The 23237-nt window shown below is 41.1% G+C and overlaps 1 protein-coding gene and 1 long non-coding RNA gene across 3 annotated transcripts; one reads left to right on the forward strand and one right to left on the reverse strand.

The window, feature by feature from the left end:
• Positions 1–10791: 10791 nt before the first annotated feature.
• LOC143500377 (uncharacterized) lies at positions 10792–13221 on the forward strand. The gene is made up of 3 exons (XR_013126767.1): positions 10792–11459; positions 11877–12061; positions 12165–13221. It is a non-coding gene; the product is annotated as an uncharacterized LOC143500377 (long non-coding RNA).
• A 106-nt stretch (positions 13222–13327) lies between these two features.
• LOC143500376 (G2/M phase-specific E3 ubiquitin-protein ligase-like) lies at positions 13328–18709 on the reverse strand. 2 transcript variants are annotated; one of them, XM_076994496.1, is made up of 14 exons: positions 18277–18709; positions 17768–18021; positions 17555–17614; positions 17216–17299; positions 17079–17123; positions 16922–16974; positions 16687–16759; positions 16497–16555; positions 16012–16090; positions 15690–15904; positions 14772–15039; positions 14404–14558; positions 13959–14197; positions 13328–13715 (listed from the first exon to the last, which is right to left on the reverse strand). In XM_076994496.1, the coding sequence occupies exons 4-14, from the start codon at positions 17273–17275 to the stop codon at positions 13465–13467; spliced, it is 1497 nt and encodes a 498-aa protein (XP_076850611.1). In that variant the 5' UTR covers positions 17276–17299; positions 17555–17614; positions 17768–18021; positions 18277–18709; the 3' UTR covers positions 13328–13464. The 2 variants fall into 2 exon arrangements, with proteins under 2 accessions (XP_076850611.1, XP_076850610.1); XM_076994495.1 differs by having other exon boundaries at positions 16497–16558.
• Between the last annotated feature and the right edge of the window lie 4528 nt (positions 18710–23237).

Here is a 23237-nt window from a genome sequence, read left to right on the forward strand (position 1 = left end):
AAAATAACAATTTTTGAAAAAAATTACCAAATTAATTGTGTTGATCCACCTCAAAAAAGGTCATGCAAAAGTGTGTAAGCTGGTCCTGAGTGTGTCTGCCCATCCCCCAGCTGCATTGTTGTGCAGGGGACATGCATAAGGTGAGAGAGGCAGTCAGAGGGCCTGGCTGTGAGCAGCAGCTACAGAGGACATGATGTAAGTTTAGAAATATATACAATAAAGTTGAAATGTTCTCAACAGAGCACTCACATACAATTATCCACTCAGTCTGCCACTCCCTCATTTGGGGAGAAAGCTACACTATTGTGGCTATGCCCCAGACAATTTTTTAATCATGGAGGGGTCTGAAATTTTTGTCTTAGGTGCATGTCCTCACTGTATTGGAATATTTTATTGTCTGAGTGAAAGAGAAACAAAATGGGGTCACTAAAGTGGGAATAGCCACAGTACTGTAGCTTTCTCCCCAAATGAGGGACTGGCAGACTGGGTAGATAGTTGTATGTGAATGCTCTGATGAGAACACTCATGAACAATTGTGCAAATGTGAGATGTGTCGACTGCTACAGATACACGTGTGGCAAATGTACCAGGGAGATACCCTGGCAGTGCCAGGCATGTTCTGACAGACTGCTGAAGTGCTAGTCACACAAGAAGGACATACCACTCACACACACACACACACACACACACACACACACACACACACACACACACACACACACACACACAGCCCTGCACTGCAGCCTATTGTAAATATGTGTGGAATTGTTTTATTCCTTGTATTTTTTGTATAATTTTATGGCAATAATAAAAAGCATGGAACATAAAAAAGCATGGAAACATAACAGTTGTTCTTTTGTATGTTTCTCATGCTGAAATTTCAGTCCTCCTGACTTAGACACAAATGCTTCTGGTCATTACTCACATGTACCTGGCTATAAAATTTCTAATTTTCTATTTAAAATATAAAAAAATAATTTATTGTTTGTGCTTTGTTGCTCAGATAAAACTAAACTATATACAATATATATAACCTTTATATTATAAAATACAATAAACTGAATAGAACTAACTAAATGGCTAAACTCAATGAAAAACAACAATTAGTTGTGAGCTGAAGCATGCCCCCTCCTGTGGTGCGCCAGTAATGGCCTTATTTACAGAACAAAAGTGCCTGCTCGCAGCTGATAATAGGGTGTTATCTAAAATCCTTCAGTTCTCTCGACCCTTCTCTGGGTTCCGATGGTAGAAGTGTTGAAAGACCCTTCTCTGGGACTTCTAGTGTTAATGTTAAATACTTCTGAATTTATTACTTATTCAAGTTACAAATATTACAGATATATTTGCGTAAATGTAAAAAAAATGTTTGCTTGATGCTTTTTGTAACGTTGCTCGCGCAGCGGAGCAAGAGGACGGACACAATCGCTGAGAAGAGCGAGATTTATTCAAGGGTATACCATATTCATCGTCACTGAGAAGAGCGAGATTTATTCAAGGGTATACCATAGTCATCGTCACTGAGAAGAGCGAGATTTATTCAAGGGTATACCATATTCATCGTCACTGAGAAGAGCGAGATTTATTCAAGGGTATACCATATTCATCGTCACTGAGAAGAGCGAGATTTATTCAAGGGTATACCATATTCATCGTCACTGAGAAGAGCGAGATTTATTCAAGGGTATACCATATTCATCGTCACTGAGAAGAGCGAGATTTATTCAAGGGCATACCATAATCATCGTCACTTAGCCAGTCCGGGTCCATAACGGGAGGGCAGTCCGTAAAACATGCATACACAGGCATTACAAAACAGGGGAACACAAGTAGCAGGCAGGAAACCAAACGACAGAAACAAATAACGGCCAGGTAACGATAAACATAGAAACAGTCAAAATACCAGACAAAGGACAAGGGAGACTCAGGGGATTATAAACAGGGGACCGAAACAAGGAACAGGTGTGGATGATGATACAGGGGCGTGGCAACAAACGGGGAATCACGGAGACAAACGAGCAGGGCGGGACGAACGGGCACGGAGCACAGACATGAGGGAACCAGGAGTGACAGCTAAGGGAGGGGGCGAGGCCATACGTGACACTGGTATTATAACATAAATCCTTTAAATTTGTAAACCCACATTACTCCATCAATCAACGATCAAACTATCCAAGTGAATAAAGAAAAATTGATCAAATATATCACATTTACTTTGTTCAAAACTTGAAATATCAAATTATTGTGATTGTGCTTCAAAAATGCCCCTTCTGAAAAAGACTTAAGCGCGGCGATTTCTTTAGCCACAACAAAGCAGCTTTTACTGCCGTTTGGTTTGTGGTTGTGAACACATTCTGTTGCGATCGCAGTTTGCTTTTTAATTCTTTGACAATTCGTCATTTTTCTTGATGGCTAATTTTGGCATACTTAGCTCCGTGTTTGGTCACAAAATACCGACGTATATTGTTCTCTTTGACAACCGCCACCGCTTCATACCCGTTTTTCTCCTTGAAGCGCAAACATCGTGTTCCCATCTTTCTTGAAACACCTTTCTATCTGCATTGATATTTCTCTTCCTGGACATTTTGGTATCATTATTTGTATTTCCCAATTACACTTATTGCGAAATTTGCATCGAAACACTGCAGTGTTGAGATGCCGTCATTTCGCGGGTAACATAACTGTGGGAAATGTAGTTTTTGCTCATTTTTACTTCTTTTTATTTTTTCACCATTTGTCCTTCCTTATTTTTTTTGGGCCAAATGTGGCCCGCGGGCCTTGAGTTTGACACCTGTGGTGTAGGGACTCGGGGGGCCCCAGACGTTGAGATTTCTGGTGATCTGAGATGTTGATGCTGTCATCCAGCTGTGTCTTGGCATCACTCTATTTGTGACTATGACTTGACTGGAAAGCAATGTCTCAGTGAGCTCTCATGACTGTGGTCACCTCCGAACCCCTCCCTTTAGTTATGCTGCTATAGATTAGCCTGCCAGAGCCACATGCTCATCACTGGCACGTGAGCTATGTACATTTAAATCAATGGTGGTTTAAATTGATGTCCACTCAGTCTGTATTGTCTTTTTGCATGCCTCCACCCAAGACGATTGGATACAGGCACCTGCAGGCACCTGGGGGATGGTCTGGCTGCCGGTGGATGCGCTGATGCCGGGGTTGGATGAGCCGTTGCCACGAGGGGTCGTGCTGATGCTGGCCCGCCTGAGGCCCACCGCCTGCACTGAGGGGACTGAGGCTGCTTGGCCGGGGAACAGGAACCTTGATTGTTGCTGTGGAACTGTGGAACCACCCTGCGACCACGGACTTGTGTTAACGGGCCGCCCAATGGAGGATGGGTTCCCTTTTGAGTCTTGGTCCTCCCAAGGTTTCTTCCTAATCCCCACCCTATAGTGAGTTTTTCCTCGCCACTGTCGCCTTTGGCTTGCTCATTAGGGATCTGGACCCATACGATTGTAAAGCTGCTTTGTGACAACGTGTGTTGTGAAAAGCGCTATATAAATAACTTTGACTTTGACTAACGTATAAGAGTGGGGGAAGATGCACACAGGTCGACTATATCCTCAGTAGGAGATGAAACCTGAAAGAGAGTTAGTGATTGCAAGGTGTTAACAGGGGAAAGTGTAGCAAAACAGCATAGGATGGTGATATGTAGGATGGTTTTGAAGGTGAAGAAGAGGAAGAGAGTGAGAGAGGAATCTAAGATCAGGTGGTGGAAGTTAAAGGATGAGGACTGTGGTGTAAAATTCAGGGATGAGGTGAGGCAGGTACTGGGTAATGGTGGTGGTGTTCTGGATACCTGGGATGAGACTTCAAATGCAGTGAGGGATGTGGCTAGGAAGGTACTTGGTGTGACCTCAGGACAGAGAAGAAGATAGACAAGAAGTCGTGGTGGTGGAATGAGGAAGTTCAGGAAAGTTTGAGAGGAAAGCGGTTGGCTAAAAAGAATTGGGATTTTCAGCGAGATGAAGAAAGTAGACAGAGGTACAAGGAGATGTGTCGTAAGGCAAAGAGAGCAGTGGCAGACGCTAAAGAGAAGGCATATAGCAAGCTGTATGAGAAGTTGAACACTAAGGAAGGGGAAAAGGATCTGTACAGATTGGCCAGACAGAGAAACCGTGATGGGCAGGATGTGCAGCAGGTTAGGATGATAAAGGATAAAGATGGAAACGTGTTGTCTGGTGAGGAGAGTGTCTTGGGAAGGTGGAAGGAGTATTTTGAGGAACTGATGAATCAAGAGAATGAAAGTGAAAGAAGGTTAGATGAGGTAGAGGTTATGAATCAGGAAGTGCCTCAGGTGAGCAAGGAGGAAGTAAGGGCTGCAATTCGGAGAATGAAGTGTGGTAAGGCAGTTGGACCGGATGATATTCCAGTGGAGGCATGGAAATGATTTTCAAGAATAAGGGTGACGTTCAGAGCTGTAGTAATTACTGGGGAATAAAGTTGATCAGTCACAGCCTGAAAATCTGTGAAAGAGTAGTGGAAGCTAGGCTTAGAGGAGAGGTAGAGATATGTGAGCAGCAGTATGGTTTCATGCCAGCTAAGTGCACCACAGATGCTATGTTTGCTTTGAGAGTGTTAATGGAGAAGTATAGGGAAGGACAGAAGGAGTTACATTGTGTGTTTGTTGACTTAGAGAAAGCTTATGATAGAGTACTAAGACAGGAACTGTGGTATTGTATGAGGAAGTCAGGAGCAGAAAGTATGTGAGGATGGTGCAGAATATGTATGACAACAGTGTGACAGCAGTGAGATGTGTGGTAGGAATGACAGACGGGTTTAAAGTTGGGGTACGACTACATCAGGGATCAGCCCTGAGTCCCTTCCTGTTCGCAATTGTCATGGACAGACTGACGGACGAGGTTAGGCAGGAGTCCCCTTGGACTATGATGTTTGCTGATGACATTGTGATCTGTAGTGAGAGTAGGGAGCAGGTGGAGGTGAGCTTGGAAAGATGGAGATATGCTTTGGAGAGCAGGGGAATGAAAGTGAGCAGGAGTAAAACAGAGTACATGTGTGTGAATGAGAGAGCAGACGGTGGACATGTCCAGTTACAAGGAGTTGATTTGGTGAAGGTTGACGAGTTTACCTACTTAGGGTCGAGGGTACAGAGTAATGGAGGAAGTGAAAGAGAGGTAAAGAAGAGAGTGCAGGCAGGGTGGTGTGGATGGCATAAAGTGTCTGGGGTGATCTGTGATAGATGGGTGTCGGCTAGAATGAAAGGAAAGATCTATAGGACAGTAGCAGGGGCGGACTGGCATACATTGCTACCGGGGATTTCCCCGGTGGGCCGATGGGTTAGTGGGCCGGTGGGCCGCCGGGCCGCTGGCCCCCGGTGGTTTAACTCAGCCCGTGGAGGAGCCACTGCCGCGCACTGCGGCCCCGGCCCGTAGTCACGCTGCTGTTTAACGGTGTCTATTACCTCCCCCACTCCAGTCAGACTAACCTGCTCAGCGCGGCCGCGGACTGAGCCTGTAAACACATGAACAAGTTGGACCGGGCTGCGGACTGGGTGGGCTGACGGTATGCAGCGGAGATCAGAAAAAAAACAACCTCTCCCAGAAAATCCAGGCCGGACTACGAAAACATACAGCAGTTTAAATTGTAGATAACATGTTATTTAAAATGTACTGCTGTCGCCTCTGCAACGTCTAAGGCACCATGTACAAATTACCTTAACACGGTTAACACGGACGCAAGTGGCGGTCTTAAAGGTTCCAGAGCACTGCGCACTGCGTTTTTTTTAAAGCTATTGAAATTCTTAGATTAAAACTAACCACCACAAATAGGTAAGAGGAAGAAATACCCACGTTAGAGTTGTAGGTTGTTCTTTAGGATGCACTTTGCGTAAAACAACTTGTTTGGTGGTCTTATGGTGGACTATTTAAAAGCCACTATGTGGCTTTGTAATCATATTATTGCTGGAATTAATATTGTCCATATGACAATAAACGCCATCATATACACTACGTGCCATGCATAGATTCATATACAGTATACACACACACACATACACATATATATACACAGTATATATACACACACACATACAGATATTATATATATATATATATATATATATATATATATATATATGTGATTCTTGAGATGAGGGACAAAACACGTCCGCCAGATAAAACTCGGATTCGGGGTTACAAGACAAACCAGGGCAATGTTGGCACAGCAACATATGATTTCATGTAGTTGTATAAATATTTTTTCATTTTAAATGCAATAATATGCTACTAGCACCTAAAAAACCCTTGTCCTGAAGCAGGTCTCATAATATTACAATAAGTGTGTCACGTTGAGGACCCCGGCCCCTCCCTTTTGGGCGTGTGTAAACGTTGTCCACGTGCTTTGTCTGCGTCAGTGGATATTCATGGTTGGGGGTTATGTCGTGTGATTAAGTCTCACCTGTGAATCGTCTCGTGATCACGTGGGGCTAATGTGGTTTGTCTATTTAATGTGCGCTCGCGCAGTGTCCTGTGCTCGTCGTTGTCTAAGTCTGCACGTTGTGAGCGTCGTCTGTGTTACTCGTGCGCTATTGCGCAATACCTGTGCACTTAATAAAGTGACCGTGAGTAAACTGAAGGATTCTGTGTCTCGTCCGTCTGCTGCCTCCCGCGTCACAGAACGACGAGCCGTCAAGAGACACCAAGACATGCCAGGCTACAAGCCAAAGCCCAAGAAGGGCAAGAAGCCGGGTAAGCGGCATCACCACCCGTCTTTCTCCCCCCCGCGTCGCGGCTCCACGCCGACTCTGGAGCTGCTAATGCAGGACCCGGAGTGTGCGTACCTGTTGTGTGCGGCTCGGGAGACGGCCATACCCGAGCTGGCGGAAGAGTACCGCTGGACAGCCGCGCGGGTATGGGTCGAGAGGCACCCCTCTCCTTCCCGGGCACTTCCGCCCCAGCGGAAGGGCGACCACGAACAGGAGGAGGAGGGAGAGGAGAGGAACTTCCCCCTGCGCTACGGAACCGCTACGACAATGGAGCAGGACCCGATCTGCACGTCCTTGCTGCGTCAGGCGCGGGAGCACCACGACCCCGAGGCGGTGGAGAGGCTCCGCCAAGAGGCGGTAAGGCTGTGGGAGAAGTACCGCCCCTATCCCTCTAGGGATCCATCACCCCTGCGGGTAGGCTCCTTCGCGCTCTGCGGGACGGAGGGGACTCCCAAGAGCGAGTTCGGGGTCGAGGACTCCGAGGAAGAGGAGCAGGAGGACGACGAGGAAGGCTACCCTCCCTCGTTGTGCGACGCCTCCACCATCTAGGAGGGGGAGGAAGCCTACCCCCTGTCGGTGAGCGAGGCTTCCCCCGTCGACCACGGCGAGGAGGAGGGGGAGGAGTCGGAGGAAGACGACTACCTCCCTCCGCCCGTGGGTTCCTCTCCTACCGTAGAGGAGGGCAGGGAGGAGGAGGAGGAGGACTACCCTCCGTTGGGGTGCTCCACACCCACCGCTGACTACAGTGAGTCGGAGGACGACTCCTATACGGAGGAGGAGGAGGACAGTCCGCCGTCCTCGGAGAGATCCGTTGGGACCGTTAAGGGGAGTGCGGAGAGCCGTCCACCCTCCGATCGCTCCGGCGAGAGCAGAATGGACTACTCCCGGGGTGGCAGCCCGGAGCAGTCCATGGAGTGGAGCCGGGTGAAGGAGGAAGACATGGACATTGACGAGGAAACCCTAACCGGCCCGCACGGGGCGTCCGCCAGCCGCGGTGCACCAGGCGCGGTGCACCAGGCGCGTCCGCCAGCCGCGCTGCTCCCAGCGGAGGCTTCGCAGCGAAGCCTGGCGGAGGACCGACCACTGCAGCTCCCGATCTCTCTCCCCTCTTATCTCTACTCCTGGCGCGCAGCCTGGCGCCTGTTATGTGTTTTTCTGTGCCAGTGTTCGTCAGTCTTCCCGTGTGTTTGCCAAACCCCCTGTTCCCGTTTGTGCCTCTTTGTGTGAATATGCCAGTCTGTGTGTTTGTTTCTGTCCCGTTCAGTGTGTCTAACGTCTTTTCCCCCGTCTTCCCAGGGAGGGTGTGCTAGGCGATTCGTAACGGACGCTTCACCAAGGGCAGTCACCTCCCAGACGCAGGACTGAGCGCGTCGGATCCGCCCATCGTCGTGGGTTCGGGGCACTCGGTCCTGTTGGCACCCCGGGACGGGTAGTGCCCTTGGAGGGGGCGTCTGTCACGTTGAGGACCCCGGCCCCTCCCTTTTGGGCGTGTGTCAACGTTGTCCACGTGCTTTGTCTGCGTCAGTGGATATTCGTGGTTGGGGGTTATGTCGTGTGATTAAGTCTCACCTGTGAATCGTCTCGTGATCACGTGGGGCTAATGTGGTTTGTCTATTTAATGTGCGCTCGCGCAGTGTCCTGTGCTCGTCGTTGTCTAAGTCTGCACGTTGTGAGCGTCGTCTGTGTTACTCGTGCGCTATTGCGCAATACCTGTGCACTTAATAAAGTGACCGTGAGTAAACTGAAGGATTCTGTGTCTCGTCCGTCTGCTGCCTCCCGCGTCACAAAGTGAAACATAATTAAAAGTAATATAAAATTAAACATCATAAATACCATCATCATCCAATTAAGTCAATAATTTAACGAATATAAAAATATACCATTTAAAACATACTTTAATATACTTTTAATTTGATTGAAATTGTGTCCGGGTTTTTTTGTCAACACCGTCAGACATTTTTTAAAATAAAAATAATCAGGAGTTATTGTGGTCAGCTCACACACTACGGACCCCTTTAGCACTTCCTGTTTCTTCCACATGCCACAAGACCACTGTAGCTCTGATAAGTTTTCAATATTCTTTTCACTTCATACTTATTTGATAATAGCTGGTGTGTCACAACCATAGTGTGTCAACACCAAAATGAATTAAATGCGAGATCAGTTTGAATTTATTTTAAATAAAGGCTGAATTTCAGTAGTTTATAGATGCCAAGTGTGATGCTGGAAACATGACGCAACTCAGACGCTTGCAGACTTTCAATATATAATGGTTTAATGATAACAGGGAGATCCAAAGAGAGGTCGGGGGCAGTCCAGGTTCGTACACTGTGAACACGTTGAACACGAGGCGACATACCTGTGCACATGTAGAGAGGTTTTACCTCTCGGGTCAGGATGCTTCAGCACAGGTGAGCTAGTGAAAGCACGTTTGAGGTTCCCATAGGCTTGTTCTGCCTCCGCGGTCCACTGGAGCTGCTTGGGCTTTCCTTTCAACAGAGCAGTGAGGGGTGCTGCAACGGAGCTGTAGCTGCGAATGAAACGTCGGTAAAAGTTTGCGAACCCTAGAAAACTTTGTAATTGACGTACCGTACGTGGTATGGGCCATTGAAGGACAGCCCGGATCTTGGTGTCGTCCATGGTCACGCCCCCTGAGCTGATTTCGTAGCCTAGGAATGACACTGACGACTGGTGAAACAAACACTCTTCTAGTTTGACATATAGTTTATTCTGTAGTAGGGTACGTAGTACCTGGCGCACGTGTTCAATGTGTGTCTTCATGTCTGGGAAGTATATCAAGATGTCATCAATGTAAGCGATAACACATTTTCCTAGGAACGCTCGCAACACATCATTGATGAAGGCTTGAAAGACTGAAGGGGCTACGCTTAAACCGTAAGGCATTACCGTGTACTCGTAGTGCCCTCTGGTGGTGTGAAAAGCGGTTTTCCACTCTTATACCTGGCCTTAGTGTGTTCTTGTTTTTGATTCATTGTCTGTTCTCGTGTTCCCCTGTCATCGTTATGCCCGTGTTCGCCTGTTATTCGGACTGCCCTCCCGTTATTGACCCTGCCTGGCTCAGCGACGACGATTCTGGTATTCCCTTCAATAAATCTCGCTCTTCTCATCGATTGTGTCCGTCTCCTCGCTCCGGGGCGCGAGCCTCGTTACATAATACCAGACCTATCAAGGACACAGCGAGAGAGCGAGACTCTGGTGAGTTCAAACACTGTGAATGGATGTCGGCTGGTTTAATCCGGTTAGACTCTCCGGTATTTCAGTGCGAACAAACCAGAGACAGGAATACCCCTGGCGCTGCGGGTACAAGGAAGTCTCGTCGCCGACCAAAGAAAGTGCAGTCTCTTTCTACTGGCTTTCGCGACGAGACTCCATCTGAGCGCTGTGTGTCTGCCCGGTTTTGCGAACACGACGGGGAAAAAACCCCTGTAGTGCAAGCAGCGGGCAGACTATGGCAGGCCGTTTTATCATAAAATGGGCTTCACCCCACTTACATTCCAGATATCTGTAACTACATTACAGATATCTGTATATTTAATTTAAGATATCTCTAATTATATTTTAACTAGGCAAAATTATGGCAAGCCGTTTTAGCTTTTATTCCTTTTTTCTTGATATCGGGAATTAAATTAATACATGTGGAAATACAATTTCCACTAGTACAAATTTAATTATTGATATCATAAATTAAATTAATTCACGTAAGAATTCATTTTTCACTAGTAAAAATTTAATTTCTACTAGTAAAAATTTAATTTCTACTAGTAAGAATTTAATTATTACATGTACAAATTATATTTTTGATATCAAGAATAGAATTCTTACTAGTAAAAATTTTATTCTTACTAGTAAAAATTCAATTTTTACATGTGAAAATTGAATTTCTACTAGTAAAAATTTAATTATTACATGTTCTAATGTAAATTAGCTTGATTTGCATGCGGATACAAAGGCGGAGCTAATTTACATTGCGCTCTTCTTAAAGAGACCACATGTATTGTCTTTCTTTTTTTTATACAGCTTGCACAGTGCTTATTTTTTATAGCTTCATACTTCACAGTTTAAGTGTGGGCTAATGTTAAACTCTGCCAATGGCCGACTTGGTTCTGTCACGTATTATGAGGAGAGTCAGACTTATTCATAGAAACGTCCAGCAAGGCAGTAATGGAGGCTTGCGCGATGTTGCCATTATTGATTCTCTCATTGCTAATCTACGTCGTATTGAAAATCATTTGAGTGGGGAAACGTTTGCAGAATTGTTTGAGAGTCTGACTACATTACAGTCTTCCATAACTGCTGATGTGCCAACTGCTTCGTACTCTGCACAGCGTAGCAGCACTGGTAAGCAGCATTTAAGCACAATGTAGGCCTACAATATTAAGTTTAAATTTAATCTTTGAACTATAAGCTAGTTCTGTAATTATGTTTTGCACATTCCATTTGTTCAGTGTTGTTTGCACTGGCTATTCCAGGCTCCCGGGGTAGACCCAGAATTGATGTGTCAAGAGAACAGCTGGAACTCTTATTCAACCAAGGATTTAGAGCAAAAGCAATGGCACGGCTTCTTGGCTGCTCATCGTCTTTCATTTACAGAAAACTCAGATCTTTGGGCATTTCGATAAGGCAAAGATTTACTCCCATCAGTGACAATGATCTTGAACAGCATGTACGAATGCTCCATCAGCAACATCCAAGGGCAGGTTGTGAGGTAGGCTGTACTTTTTTGGAACTGAGCTATTAGACCAGGGGTCGGCAACCTTTGAAACATGGAGTGCCAACTTTAACATGTCTAGTCAATGAGTGTGCCACTATGACGGTGAGTTTAAATTGTAAATGGACACAAATTAAGTATTATATCGCGATCGATTGCCAAGTATAAACACCTCCGCCGCTCGCGCAGGTTCGCGCGAGTTGTGCAGAGTCACGCGCTACTGTCACTCGCGAAAGTATAATCCATTAATATAATAATTTATATTCATTTATATATATTTTTGCTGATGCTGGTCCAGCGTGTCGCATGCCAGTGACTATGCCTCGGCGTGCCAACGGTGGCACGCGTGCCATAGGTTGCCGACCCCAGATGAGTCAATGTTTGTCTGTGATCTAATGAGAACCGTCTTGGTAGATGATGAGGGGCTATCTTTCTGCTGCGAGTATACATGTACCTCGACATCGAGTGCGGGAGACACTGAACAGAATTGATCCAGCAGCAGCCGCACAAAGGTGGAGCAACGTTATTGCAAGGCGCACTTATCATGTACCATTTCCCAACAGTCTATGGCACATTGATGGATACATGCGCCTCATACGGTAAAATTTTATATAACTGAGTAATTAATTTGGTTTAATCATCTGATAACCCAACAATAAATCTGAGTTAGTATTAAAATGGTCCTGTCTTTTTTTTTTACAGCTGGGGTATTGTGATACATGGTGGTATAGATGGATATTCACGAGTCATCACCTACCTGAATGCCAGTACTGACAACACTGCCCTGACAGTTCTAGCTCACTTTGTAAGGGCAAGTTGCCGGTATGGACTTCCATCAAGGGTCAGATCAGACCACGGGGGTGAAAATACAATGGTAGCACTGTTAATGAACCTTTTGAATGGGGAAGGACGAGGGAGCCACATTACTGGGCTATCAGTTCACAATCAGCGAATTGAACGCCTCTGGAGGGATGTGTTCACACAAGTCATCCATTACTATTACAACTTGTTTTACTCTTATGAAGATGAAGGCCTTTTGGAACCAGACAATGAAATACATAAATACTCACTCCAAACAGTGTATCTTCCAGAAATTACAGAGAGATTGGAAACTTTCAGGAAGGCATGGAACAACCACAGCATGCGCAGTGAACATTCTCACACCCCTAACCAAATGTGGCTGGAGGGCATGATTGGCAGCCAGCAAGCAGACAGCACTGCAATCAACAATGTCTTTGGTGAGAATCCTTACAGTGAGGACAGCTTGGAAATACTGTTGGCACATCATGGTGTGCAGCTGGAGCAGTTAGAAGCCGAAGAGGAAGTCTTTGACCAGGCAGTAGTAGTGAGTCGACCACACATCGGTCTTAATCAAGAACAACAACGGACTCTTCAGGATGTTCTCACAGGAATTACAGACCTAAAAGACAAATACGTAACTTGCTGTAGAGAGATCACCACTATGCTTTCAGCCTAATGCTTTCTGACCTCTTAACTAAAAGTTTGATTGAAGAATGTGAAGACTGTATAAAAAATATACATTTTTTATACATATACAAGAATATTGTATATACAGCAACAATGTGTAGTCCTGGTTGGGAAGCGAACAATAAGCAGATTGAAGAAAAATGGAAAACTCAATCATACTACATAGAGAAGCCATGTTAATTACAATAAAGATTTACTTAACTCTTGTTCTTCTGACATGTACATTGTGACAAAAATGTAAAACTGTAATGCCAATACAGAAACTCTTCCAAAGCTAAACAAATGTCAAAAAAAATGTGAAAAATAAAAGAAAAAAAGACCAATATTCTTTATCTCAACAACTTGTGTCAGTAATTCAATGCCTAAATATCTAAAACAGGCTCAATACTGAATCCTTAGACAGCACTTTTTTTTTTTTTTGCAAAATGGCAAACATGAAATTTCTGTGAAACTTGATATGGAAATATTTCAGTCTCTCTTTTTCTAGCCGGCTGAAGCATGTTTGAGATATAATCTAAACCTTTCCAAATCCAAATGATCCAAGTACAGCATTGGTCATCAGATCAAGTAGCTCCCCTTCATTCTGTACACCACGGGGAAGGAACAGTGTCATAGAGCAAGTTGAAGCATAAGGAAAACGACTTCCTCTTTCCTCCTGGTCATAAAACTGGATTTGAAGTCGCTGCGGAAAACCAAGAGGTGGTACTGCATCTGCTCCCGTGACAAACACCAATAGGTCCTCAAAGGTGAAGGGAGTTTCTTTTTCTGTTAAAATACAGACACACAATTGCATAAACGCCAAAACAGGAATATGTTTTTAATGCCATGACTCAAATTTAATGGCGTAAGCACTGTATTTTAAAGGTGGCTCCACAATAAGATTCATGTTGATTTTTATTTTTTTAACATAGCAGTACACATCTATTATATTAACGTTACAGGTTAAGACAAAGTACCTAACTGCATAATCAATTTCATAATGACAATTGTGTGACAATGGATTTTGACCTTGCACACTGTTGAGAAGACACTCCCATGCAAATATAGTGTCCTCTTCCGCTTCCTTGTTGTTTGCCCCCTCATCACTCCAAAAGATATCAAAAAGACATCGGAAGGCTGCTCTTGTCAGTTGTTCCTCTGTATGTGTAAACAGGCACTGAAATGCTTTCCAGTATCTCTCCACAGTTTCCCAAAGTTTACCACAAGAGTTGATCCCTTGTTTAAACTGCTCCACCATGTTTGCAGTTCTGAAACATAAATGAAATAAATGATTAAAATAAAATCATGCATAGTGATAATTGGATGGAAGGATGTCACCAGTTAGTAAGGATCTGTCCATTGTTATCAATAAGCAATGATGTTAGGCAACAAATCTTATTTACTATTAAAGCACAGATTATATAGAAATAGAAGACACAACACATTGAATCCGGGACAGCTCTAGGAATAATACCTGTGAAAGATGAAATGTTTCACAATTTGTGAGATGATCTGTGGAATATTAAGAACCTTGGCTTCATATACCCCTGGCACTCCACAGTCTGCAATCCAATCACCCAGACTCTCCTGCAGATCTTTCCAGTCCTCCTCAGTTTTACATTTTTCAATCTAAGAAGACAACACAAGACAAACAAGAGAAACAAACTCCTGTCTATATCTTTACATTTCTATATACTGTAATATTTTGATGAGAATAACAATTAGTAATATTTAAAGTAATAGTTATTTTTCCCCCCTGTTAAAACATGTTAAAAATCTCCTCTTTAAAAAAATTACAACAAAGCAAAAAAAAAAAAAAAAAACTGCATAGTGTCAGAATACCTGTTGAAGCTTGTCCTGCACAGACTTGTCTGGCAAGCTGGCAATATCAAATCCTTCAAGATCTGGAGCCTGACCACACATTAACTGATAAAGGCTGGGATGTAATGCCTTAATGCTTGGTCCCCCATGCAACAGGGACCAGGCAATCAACTTCCCACCAGTATAATACTTTCCCTTTTCTAGGGCTGCCTGATCATAAGAAAAAAAAAGGTTGCCTGGCTGTCCCTCGAAAATGCCCAAAGTAGACTGCACGTCCTTCATTAAAAGCCTACCAAGAAACAAGAGGAAATTACAGCATAAAATTTTTTTCAAATACAGCATAAAATTAACTCAATAAAACATACAACTGGGTCATCTCCAGTAAAACAATAAGAAAATGGCAAAGAATATTATTTCTATCTAATGGTCCTAAATATTGGCCCCACCATTTAGGAGGGCATGCTTAAAATACTACTGATGCTCCACAATGATAAAATAAACCATTGCTAATTCACCAGTTTCTCTGGTTTTGCATGTATTTCTTCCTTACACTTGCACGTAAAGTGCATTCATTTTGGCAAAGGTCAGAGTTTAACCTTCCAATTGCCCTTCTGATGGGGCAATTTTGGTGGTTGCTTTGTTTTTTTTTTTACATCTTTTAATTTATTTTTAACCCCACTTTATACATCAGAGCTTTTCTCAAGCTCATATGGGTTTGCATATGATATCATTTCCATCTAATCTTCTCAGCAATATGTCCAGAAAAATTATCTGCTTGTTCCTAATGCCACTATAACCGTGAATGAAATAAATGAAAAGGTGGTCACTGTACATTAGATGGTTAAAAATGATAATTCATAACTTTTTTAAATGATAGTTTTCCAGTATGACGCGTGCAAAACAAAAAGAAGACTTAATTAATGGTAATGTAACTCCAACCTGAAGAATTCTCTTGTGGGCCCTCCAAAATCATCAGCCATCTCACCCACAAATTCAATCCGTGGACATTTGTGCCAATCAAAATAGCCCTTGTTCAGAGCTGTGATGGCACTGTGTAGAATTCGCCTCCTTCTTGCCACAACTATCAGTGTAGAATGCTCACTGATGTTTTCCTTCCTGAATTCTCCAATGATATCAGCAAGGTTTTCCACTTCCTTTAAACAAGAAAAAATAACCATAACAGAAGCAACCTTAAATTTCAGTTTAACTTCTTCTAGCATGCAATCATGCACTGTGGATACAGCGACATTTTTCAACTCACGTTAGATGGACTATATGGACGTTTTGGAGACGACAGCATTTGGGTGTCCTCATCAGGTTCACTGTCTTGTAATATCTCACTGCATGTACAAAAAAGAAACAAAACAAATATCCATGTTGCTATATGTAGCTCTACATCCATTTACACACATGGTGCGTCAAAAAACATTACCTTCAGTTTTGCAGAAACATTTAAACTTTGATTCAGCAAGACATGGACTTTTGTATAAGCTGAAGACAAATCTCACACTGATCTGTGAATGACCACTATTCTCCAAATTCTTTAGAAACAGTGAGCTCTCTAAACACAGATAGGTGAAATTAAGTTACTGATATTTAGTGGGAATGTTATAACACTACACCTAGTGCTCTTTCAATTATATGGAATTTCAATGTTTTAGTGTCAGTTCACAAAGAACAATGATAGCCTTTATAGCTCCAATGGAAGTGAGTAAAACGGTCTCAGGGTTATAAATGTTTGAGAACCTGATTGCTGTGAACTGACTGTGGGACACTCCTACAGTTGCTGGAAAGCTCCCGTGTATCTGCTTGAAAAGGTTTTGACATAACCAAGGAGTCTGCATTATAAACACAAAGCAGACCTGCTGCATATTTACTAACAAAGTAATAAACATGGGTATCAATGTGTCTAAATACTCTCATAACTGGGACTCACAGGAGAGCTTGCCACTGGATAATGCACAAGTGTCACTTCCAGTGTACTCTCAGAAAGCAAAGACTGGCCAGTCCTGTTGAGATGGGTACAAAAAAAATTGAAATGCCCACACTCTTTGATGAAAAACAATATAGGTTAAAGTAACATCAAAAGATTCTTACAATCAACTAAATTTAACTAGTAATAGGAATGTAATAGAAGTAAAAAAACACTGCAATCTGAACATGAGCAATACCGGTTCTGAGTAGTTGTTTCTCCTTCAACTGGCTGATTTGTTCTGTAGAACACCTGAATCAACGGATGGTGAACAAACAAACAAAAAATGTAAAAAAATAATTTAAATATTTATAAAAAGAAAATGCATGAAACTTTTCAAGCAAATGTGTAATTACCTCAGGAGTGCCTGCATTTACATATATGTAGCCTCTATTTCCATCCTACATCAAACAGCACTGTTAAATATACATTTTTCTACAGATTTACATTATTTATAAAATGTCAATATAATGTGTTCATAGATGTAGCTTACCACCTCATCTGTCAGGTCAACAATATTACTCTCTACTGATGTCACTGCACTTCTAACCATTTCAGAATGCACATTGAGAGAGACCTGTAAGAATTATTTCAATAATGTTTCATGCCTAGATATTTACCTCATAAAGGAATTAAGAAATCAAATTTTAACATACCGGTAATTAGGTTAAACAACTACAAATTATACCACTACTTATTAGTTGACTGAGAACTACCCTTATCCTAATATTCCTAATCTATGGAATATTTCCCAATAAGTTCCCTTCAATAAATATTAGTACTTGACAGCTTCTACCAGGCATAGCTGTGAAAGAACTGGACTGCATCTTACCACGGCTGCAGAACTAACACTTGATCTTCCTTCACTACTCTCATTCAAGGATTCTCCATCCTGCATGAACATTTTCAGTATTTTCATAATCAAGTTGCTCATGCAAAATAAAACAGATCACTGACACATGTTAATACGAAGCTGCTGAATAACAGTTTTGCATATTAAAAGTTCACTTTAATAAAAGATGCAATGTAATCAATCAGAACTCACCTGTCTGGATAGCGATAAGTTTGAATTGGGCAGTATATAAAGTCTGCTTCTTCCAATTTGTCGCTTCAAGTCTTTGACGGAGTTGGCCTGGACAACTAGCAGTTTCTTTGCTTTTGTAGCTCTGGCAAGACGAAAGCCGGTCACATTTAGGCTTACGCTCTCAAAGCTTTGGCAGATGAATGTATTGAGTTCTGCCAAGGACCATGACAAATCAACGGTCTTATGCTCATGACCTAAGTCACTGTTCCCGCTTCCTGTAAAAATATTACAGGATTAGTAAAGGGAAATGTTACAACATGAGCAACACAAAAGTCTAAATGCCTTTACACTTTCATGTAATCAATTACAGCTTCTACTCCTTATATTATTGTATACTCCTTCTACTATTATGTTAACTGTAATGTAAAGCAGAATGAATGATTGTAGCAAATCATAGTGGTATTCCCAAGTACCAGTGTATCAAAAAATATTGCTGATGACAATAAAAAAGAAAACAAAAATCACCATACCTAAACCAGATTTCTCAAGTTCCTCTGAATCCTGTGAACTGGGTATAGTGGTTTGGTTAGGATCCTCTAACAAGAAAAGCTTCACCTGCCATTTAAGCCCAGGCTTTCTCCCACGTCCACGTCCATCACCTGTTGTTCATAATATTATTTTTGCTATTGCAAGACACATTACATAATAGGCATGTTTGTAATAACCATAAGACATGTTCAGTCAGTTTTGCTCACCAGCTACAGATCACAGATAAGGATCCATTTGTAGTGTATTTACTTACACGTTAAACATTGTACTTAAAGTTACCTCCATTTACTGGTTTTATTCAGACATAATGAACATAGCTAACACTGCCAAGAAATAGAACATATTAGCTCGCTCTTTGGCGATCATATGTGGATTTGTACTAGCTAAAATACGTGGATTTGTGTTAACTAAGCTAAAATATGTGGATTCGCGCTAACTAACTAACCGACCTGGGGTGGGTTTCCCAAAACGTTTGTAGCGCTAAGTACTTCTTAACCTCGTACGTTTCATACGAGGTTACGAAGTACTTAGCGCTACGAACATTTCGGGAAACCCACCCCTGGATTTGTCAAAGCTAACTAATGTAAGCTGCCATAACTGGATTTGTGCTGACTAGCTAGCAAACCTACCTAGATTCATAGAACTGTTGCGACGGCGTCGGGAAAATGAGCTCCGTACATTAGACAACAGATTTGATTCTGTGTTTCTGCCAGTGGAAAGTTGTCTTCTTGCTGCCGCAACAGCTCTATATACTCTTGTAAAATCAGTAGAGTGCTCTGTGTTGGAATGATTCTCACCTCCACCTGACATATTGCAAAATGGCTAATTACCGACAATTCCATCATTAGCGCAGTGGGAGCATGGTTGCCAGACAACCTGCTCCGAGTGGAAAAATTAAAAGTTCTTTAAGACAAAAGGCTAAAAGAATACACGCTATCATAAATGCATATAATATTATAAACATGAAAAGCTTTTATTAATATATAGAAACCATTACCCTTTTATTATAAACGATTCAAATATCAAAGACAGCTTTTAGGTGTAAGCAGTGGGGTGATCGGTCTTTCGCGGTAGCAGGTCCTAAATTGTGTGGAATGCCTTGCCTACTGTTCTACGTTCTATCACTGATCTGCCAATATTTAACGCCAAACTTAAAACACACCTATTTAGGATGGCTTTCAACATCTAATTATTTGCAAGTGGTATCATTACCAACTGCACACAGATGTTATCTTTAAGATCATACAAATTGATTATTGATTTCTATTGTGTACAGCGCTTCGGTCAACTCAGGTTGTGTAAGGCGCTATATAAATAACTGATGATTGATTGATTGATGCAGACTTGGCAACCTTGCATCTTTGGAGGCACTCCCACAGACAGTGACAACAGGCCACAATTGGATAGGTTTAAAACAGACGCTTCATTTACTCATTTGCATAAACGTGTACTAGTAAAAATTTTATTCTTACGTGTAAGAATTCAATACTTGATATCAAAAATAAAATTCCCACATGTAAAAATAACATTTTTGATATCAAGATAAGAATTCTCACATGTAAAAATTCAATTTTTGATATCAAGAATTACATTGTTGATATCAGAAATAAAATTTTTGATATCGGAAATGTAATTCCTGATATCAAAAAATACATTTTTACATGTAAGAATTTAATTCCCACATGTAAGAATTAAATTCATGATATCAAAAATATAATTCTTGATATCACGAATTACATTCTTACTAGTAAAAATTCAATTCTGATTTTTCACTAGTAAAAATTTAATTCTTACATGTAAGAATTGCATTCTTACTAGTAGAAATTGAATTCTTACATGTGAAAATTATTTTTGTACATGTAAAAATACAATTTTAACATGTAAGAATTTAATTTATACTAGTAAAAATGTTATTCTTACATGTAAAAATGTTTCCCCCATTCAAAATGAATTGGAAAAGTCATGAATTATCACATGTAAAAATGTTATTTTTGATATCAAGAATGTAATTCTTACATGTAAGAATTCAATATTTACTAGTAAGAATTAAATTTTTACATGTAAGAATTCCTTTCCTGATATCAAAAATTAAATTTTTACATGTAAGAATTACATTCTTGATATCAAGAAAAATACGAATAAAAGCTAAAACGGCTTGCCATAATGGCAAGCCGTTTTAGCTTTTATTCCTTTTTTCTTGATATCAGGAATTAAATTAATACATGTGAAAATACAATTTCCACTAGTACAAATTTAATTATTGATATCATAAATTAAATTCATTCAAGTAAGAATTCATTTTTCACTAGTAAAACTGTTATTTCTGCTAGTAAATATTTAATTTCTACTAGTAAGAATTTAATTATTACATGTACAAATTATATTTTTGATATCAACAATATAAATTTTACTAGTGAAAATTATATTTTTGATATCAAGAATAGAATTCTTACTAGTAAAAATTTTATTCTTACTAGTAAAAATGTTATTCCTACATGTAAAAATTTAATTTCTACTAGTAAAAATTTAATTATTACATGTTCTAATGTTAATTAGCTTGATTTGCATGTGGATACAAAGGCGGAGCTAGTTAACGTTGCACTTTTCTTAAAGAGACCACATCAAGTATTGTCTAGTTTTCAAAAAAAAAAAAAGTAGAGCTTGCTCCTTTCTTAATGGTGTCATACACACAAGATTACTCCTTACTTTAAGTGTGGGCTTAAACTCTTGTAAATTCAGCCAATTTAGGTTTATCACAGATTATGAGGAGAGTCAGACTACTTCATAGGGAAATGTAATGGGGGCTTGCGTGCGTGGAGGTTGCCAGACAACTTGCTACAAGTAGAAAAATCAAAAGCTCTGTTATCTTAAGCGTCAAAATGACCCGCCACCACATTTAACTGAAGAGACTGCATATAACCCCTTATTGATCTTTTTTCAACATGAAGTTTGATTACTTTTCCTACAGTGTCTCAAAGATTGGACAAAGTGAAGAAAACCTTTGTTAATATTTTCATGAAAGCTGTACAACTCCAGGGTACAAAGATTTTTGTAAGGTCATTTTTGACCCACCAGTCTCATCTTCAGGTACACACACACACACACACACACACAGTCTTGTGCCAGTTCACATGAGTTCAAAGTTCAGTTCATACTAATGAAAACGAGCTACAGTGAGTCCCCACATAACGATGGGGTTAGAGACTGAAAAGTCTGTCGTAAAGCAGTTTTCATTGTTAAGCGTGGCCCTAGATTTAGATATACTTTGATCGTAAATACAGTATAGAAAAAACTAACAATGTTCTTGTGCATGCGTACAGCGTGAGCGTATCATACACAACACTCCGCAACACTCCACTGTGCTACCACTGCTCCTCCACGCACCGCGCAAAATAAAAAAAAGTCATCGTAACTCCGGTCCGTCGTTAACCAGACATGTTGTTAAGCTGGGACTCACTGTAGTTCAGGGGTCGGCAACCTTTGAGACATGGCGTGCCAACTATAACATGTCTAGTCAATGAGTGTGCCACTATGGCGGCGAGTGTAAATTGTTAGCGGAGGGGGGGGGTGTAAATGGACACAAATTAAGTATTATATTATTATATCGCGATCGATCGCCAAGTATAAACACCTCTGCCGCTCGCGCACGAGTTGTGCGGAGTCACGCGCTACGGTCACTCGCGAAAGTATAATCCATTAATATAATAATTTATATTAATTTATCATTTTTTTGCTGATGCTGGTCCAGCGTGCTGCGTGCCAGTGATTATGCCTCGGCATGCCAACGGTGGCACGCGTGCCATAGGTTGCCGACCCCTGCTGTAGTTCATATTCATAGTTCATTTTTTAAAGCACTGCAGATCACCCACAATGTAAACCAGTACAAGCCTGTCCACGTCTTGGGAAACAGGCAGCAGATACTTTACAAAATGCTCGGATGAATGGACTTTTGCAGTTGTTGCATCATACTTCTTAATTTCTTGTACTCAAGTCGTGTGTATTCCACAAGACGCCTATAATGCTTCCAAAAAAATGTCATTTTAAATTTTATGCCGATGTGGCCGATGTCCTGACTTGTTTTTTCAGACCAGGTGAGCACATTTTGCATGAAAACATGCACAACACTGCACACTGCAAAATGTAGGATTTGCATTGGACAGGACTGCTCGGCCTGGATATTGAACAATAAAAATGAACTGCTACTAACTGGACTGCCCAATGGAGCATGGGTTCTAATCCATCCCTGGAGTTTTTCCTTGCAACGGTAATTTTTGCTCTTACGACAGGATGTGTGTACATTATTTTAAGACAACATGAGGGCTAAAAAAAGTATGCTACCATAAATGCATACAATTTTGTAAACATGGAAAGCTTCTATTAAGATACTGAATCCATTGCCATTTTGTCATGAACCACTCATATTAAAGATAGCTGCATACTTGACAACCTTAGATCTTTGGAGCCACTCCCACAGACCGTGACAATGGGCCACTATTGGATAAGTTTATACACATGCTTCATTAGCTCATTTGTATAGATTTATACTAGTAAAAATGTTATTCTGTATGAATTTAATTCTTGATATCAATAATGTTATTTTTACATGTAAGATTTCAATTCTTGATATCAAGAAATAAATTCTTACATGTAAAAATAACATTTTTGATATCAAGATAAGAATTCTCACATGTAAAAATTAAATTTTTGATATCAAGAATTACATTGTTGATATCAGAAATAACATTTTTGATATCAACAATGTAATTCATGATATCAAAAATTTAATTCTTGATATCACGAATTGCATTCTTACTAGTAAAAATTCTATTCTGATTTTTCACTAGTAAAAATTAAATTCTTACATGTAAGAATTGCATTCTTACTAGTAGAAATTGAATTCTTACATGTGAAAATTATTTTTGTACATGTAAGAATACAATTC

Source organism: Brachyhypopomus gauderio, unplaced genomic scaffold (assembly GCF_052324685.1).
Source record: "Brachyhypopomus gauderio isolate BG-103 unplaced genomic scaffold, BGAUD_0.2 sc143, whole genome shotgun sequence".
In the NCBI taxonomy this organism is placed as follows: Eukaryota; Metazoa; Chordata; class Actinopteri; order Gymnotiformes; family Hypopomidae; genus Brachyhypopomus; species Brachyhypopomus gauderio.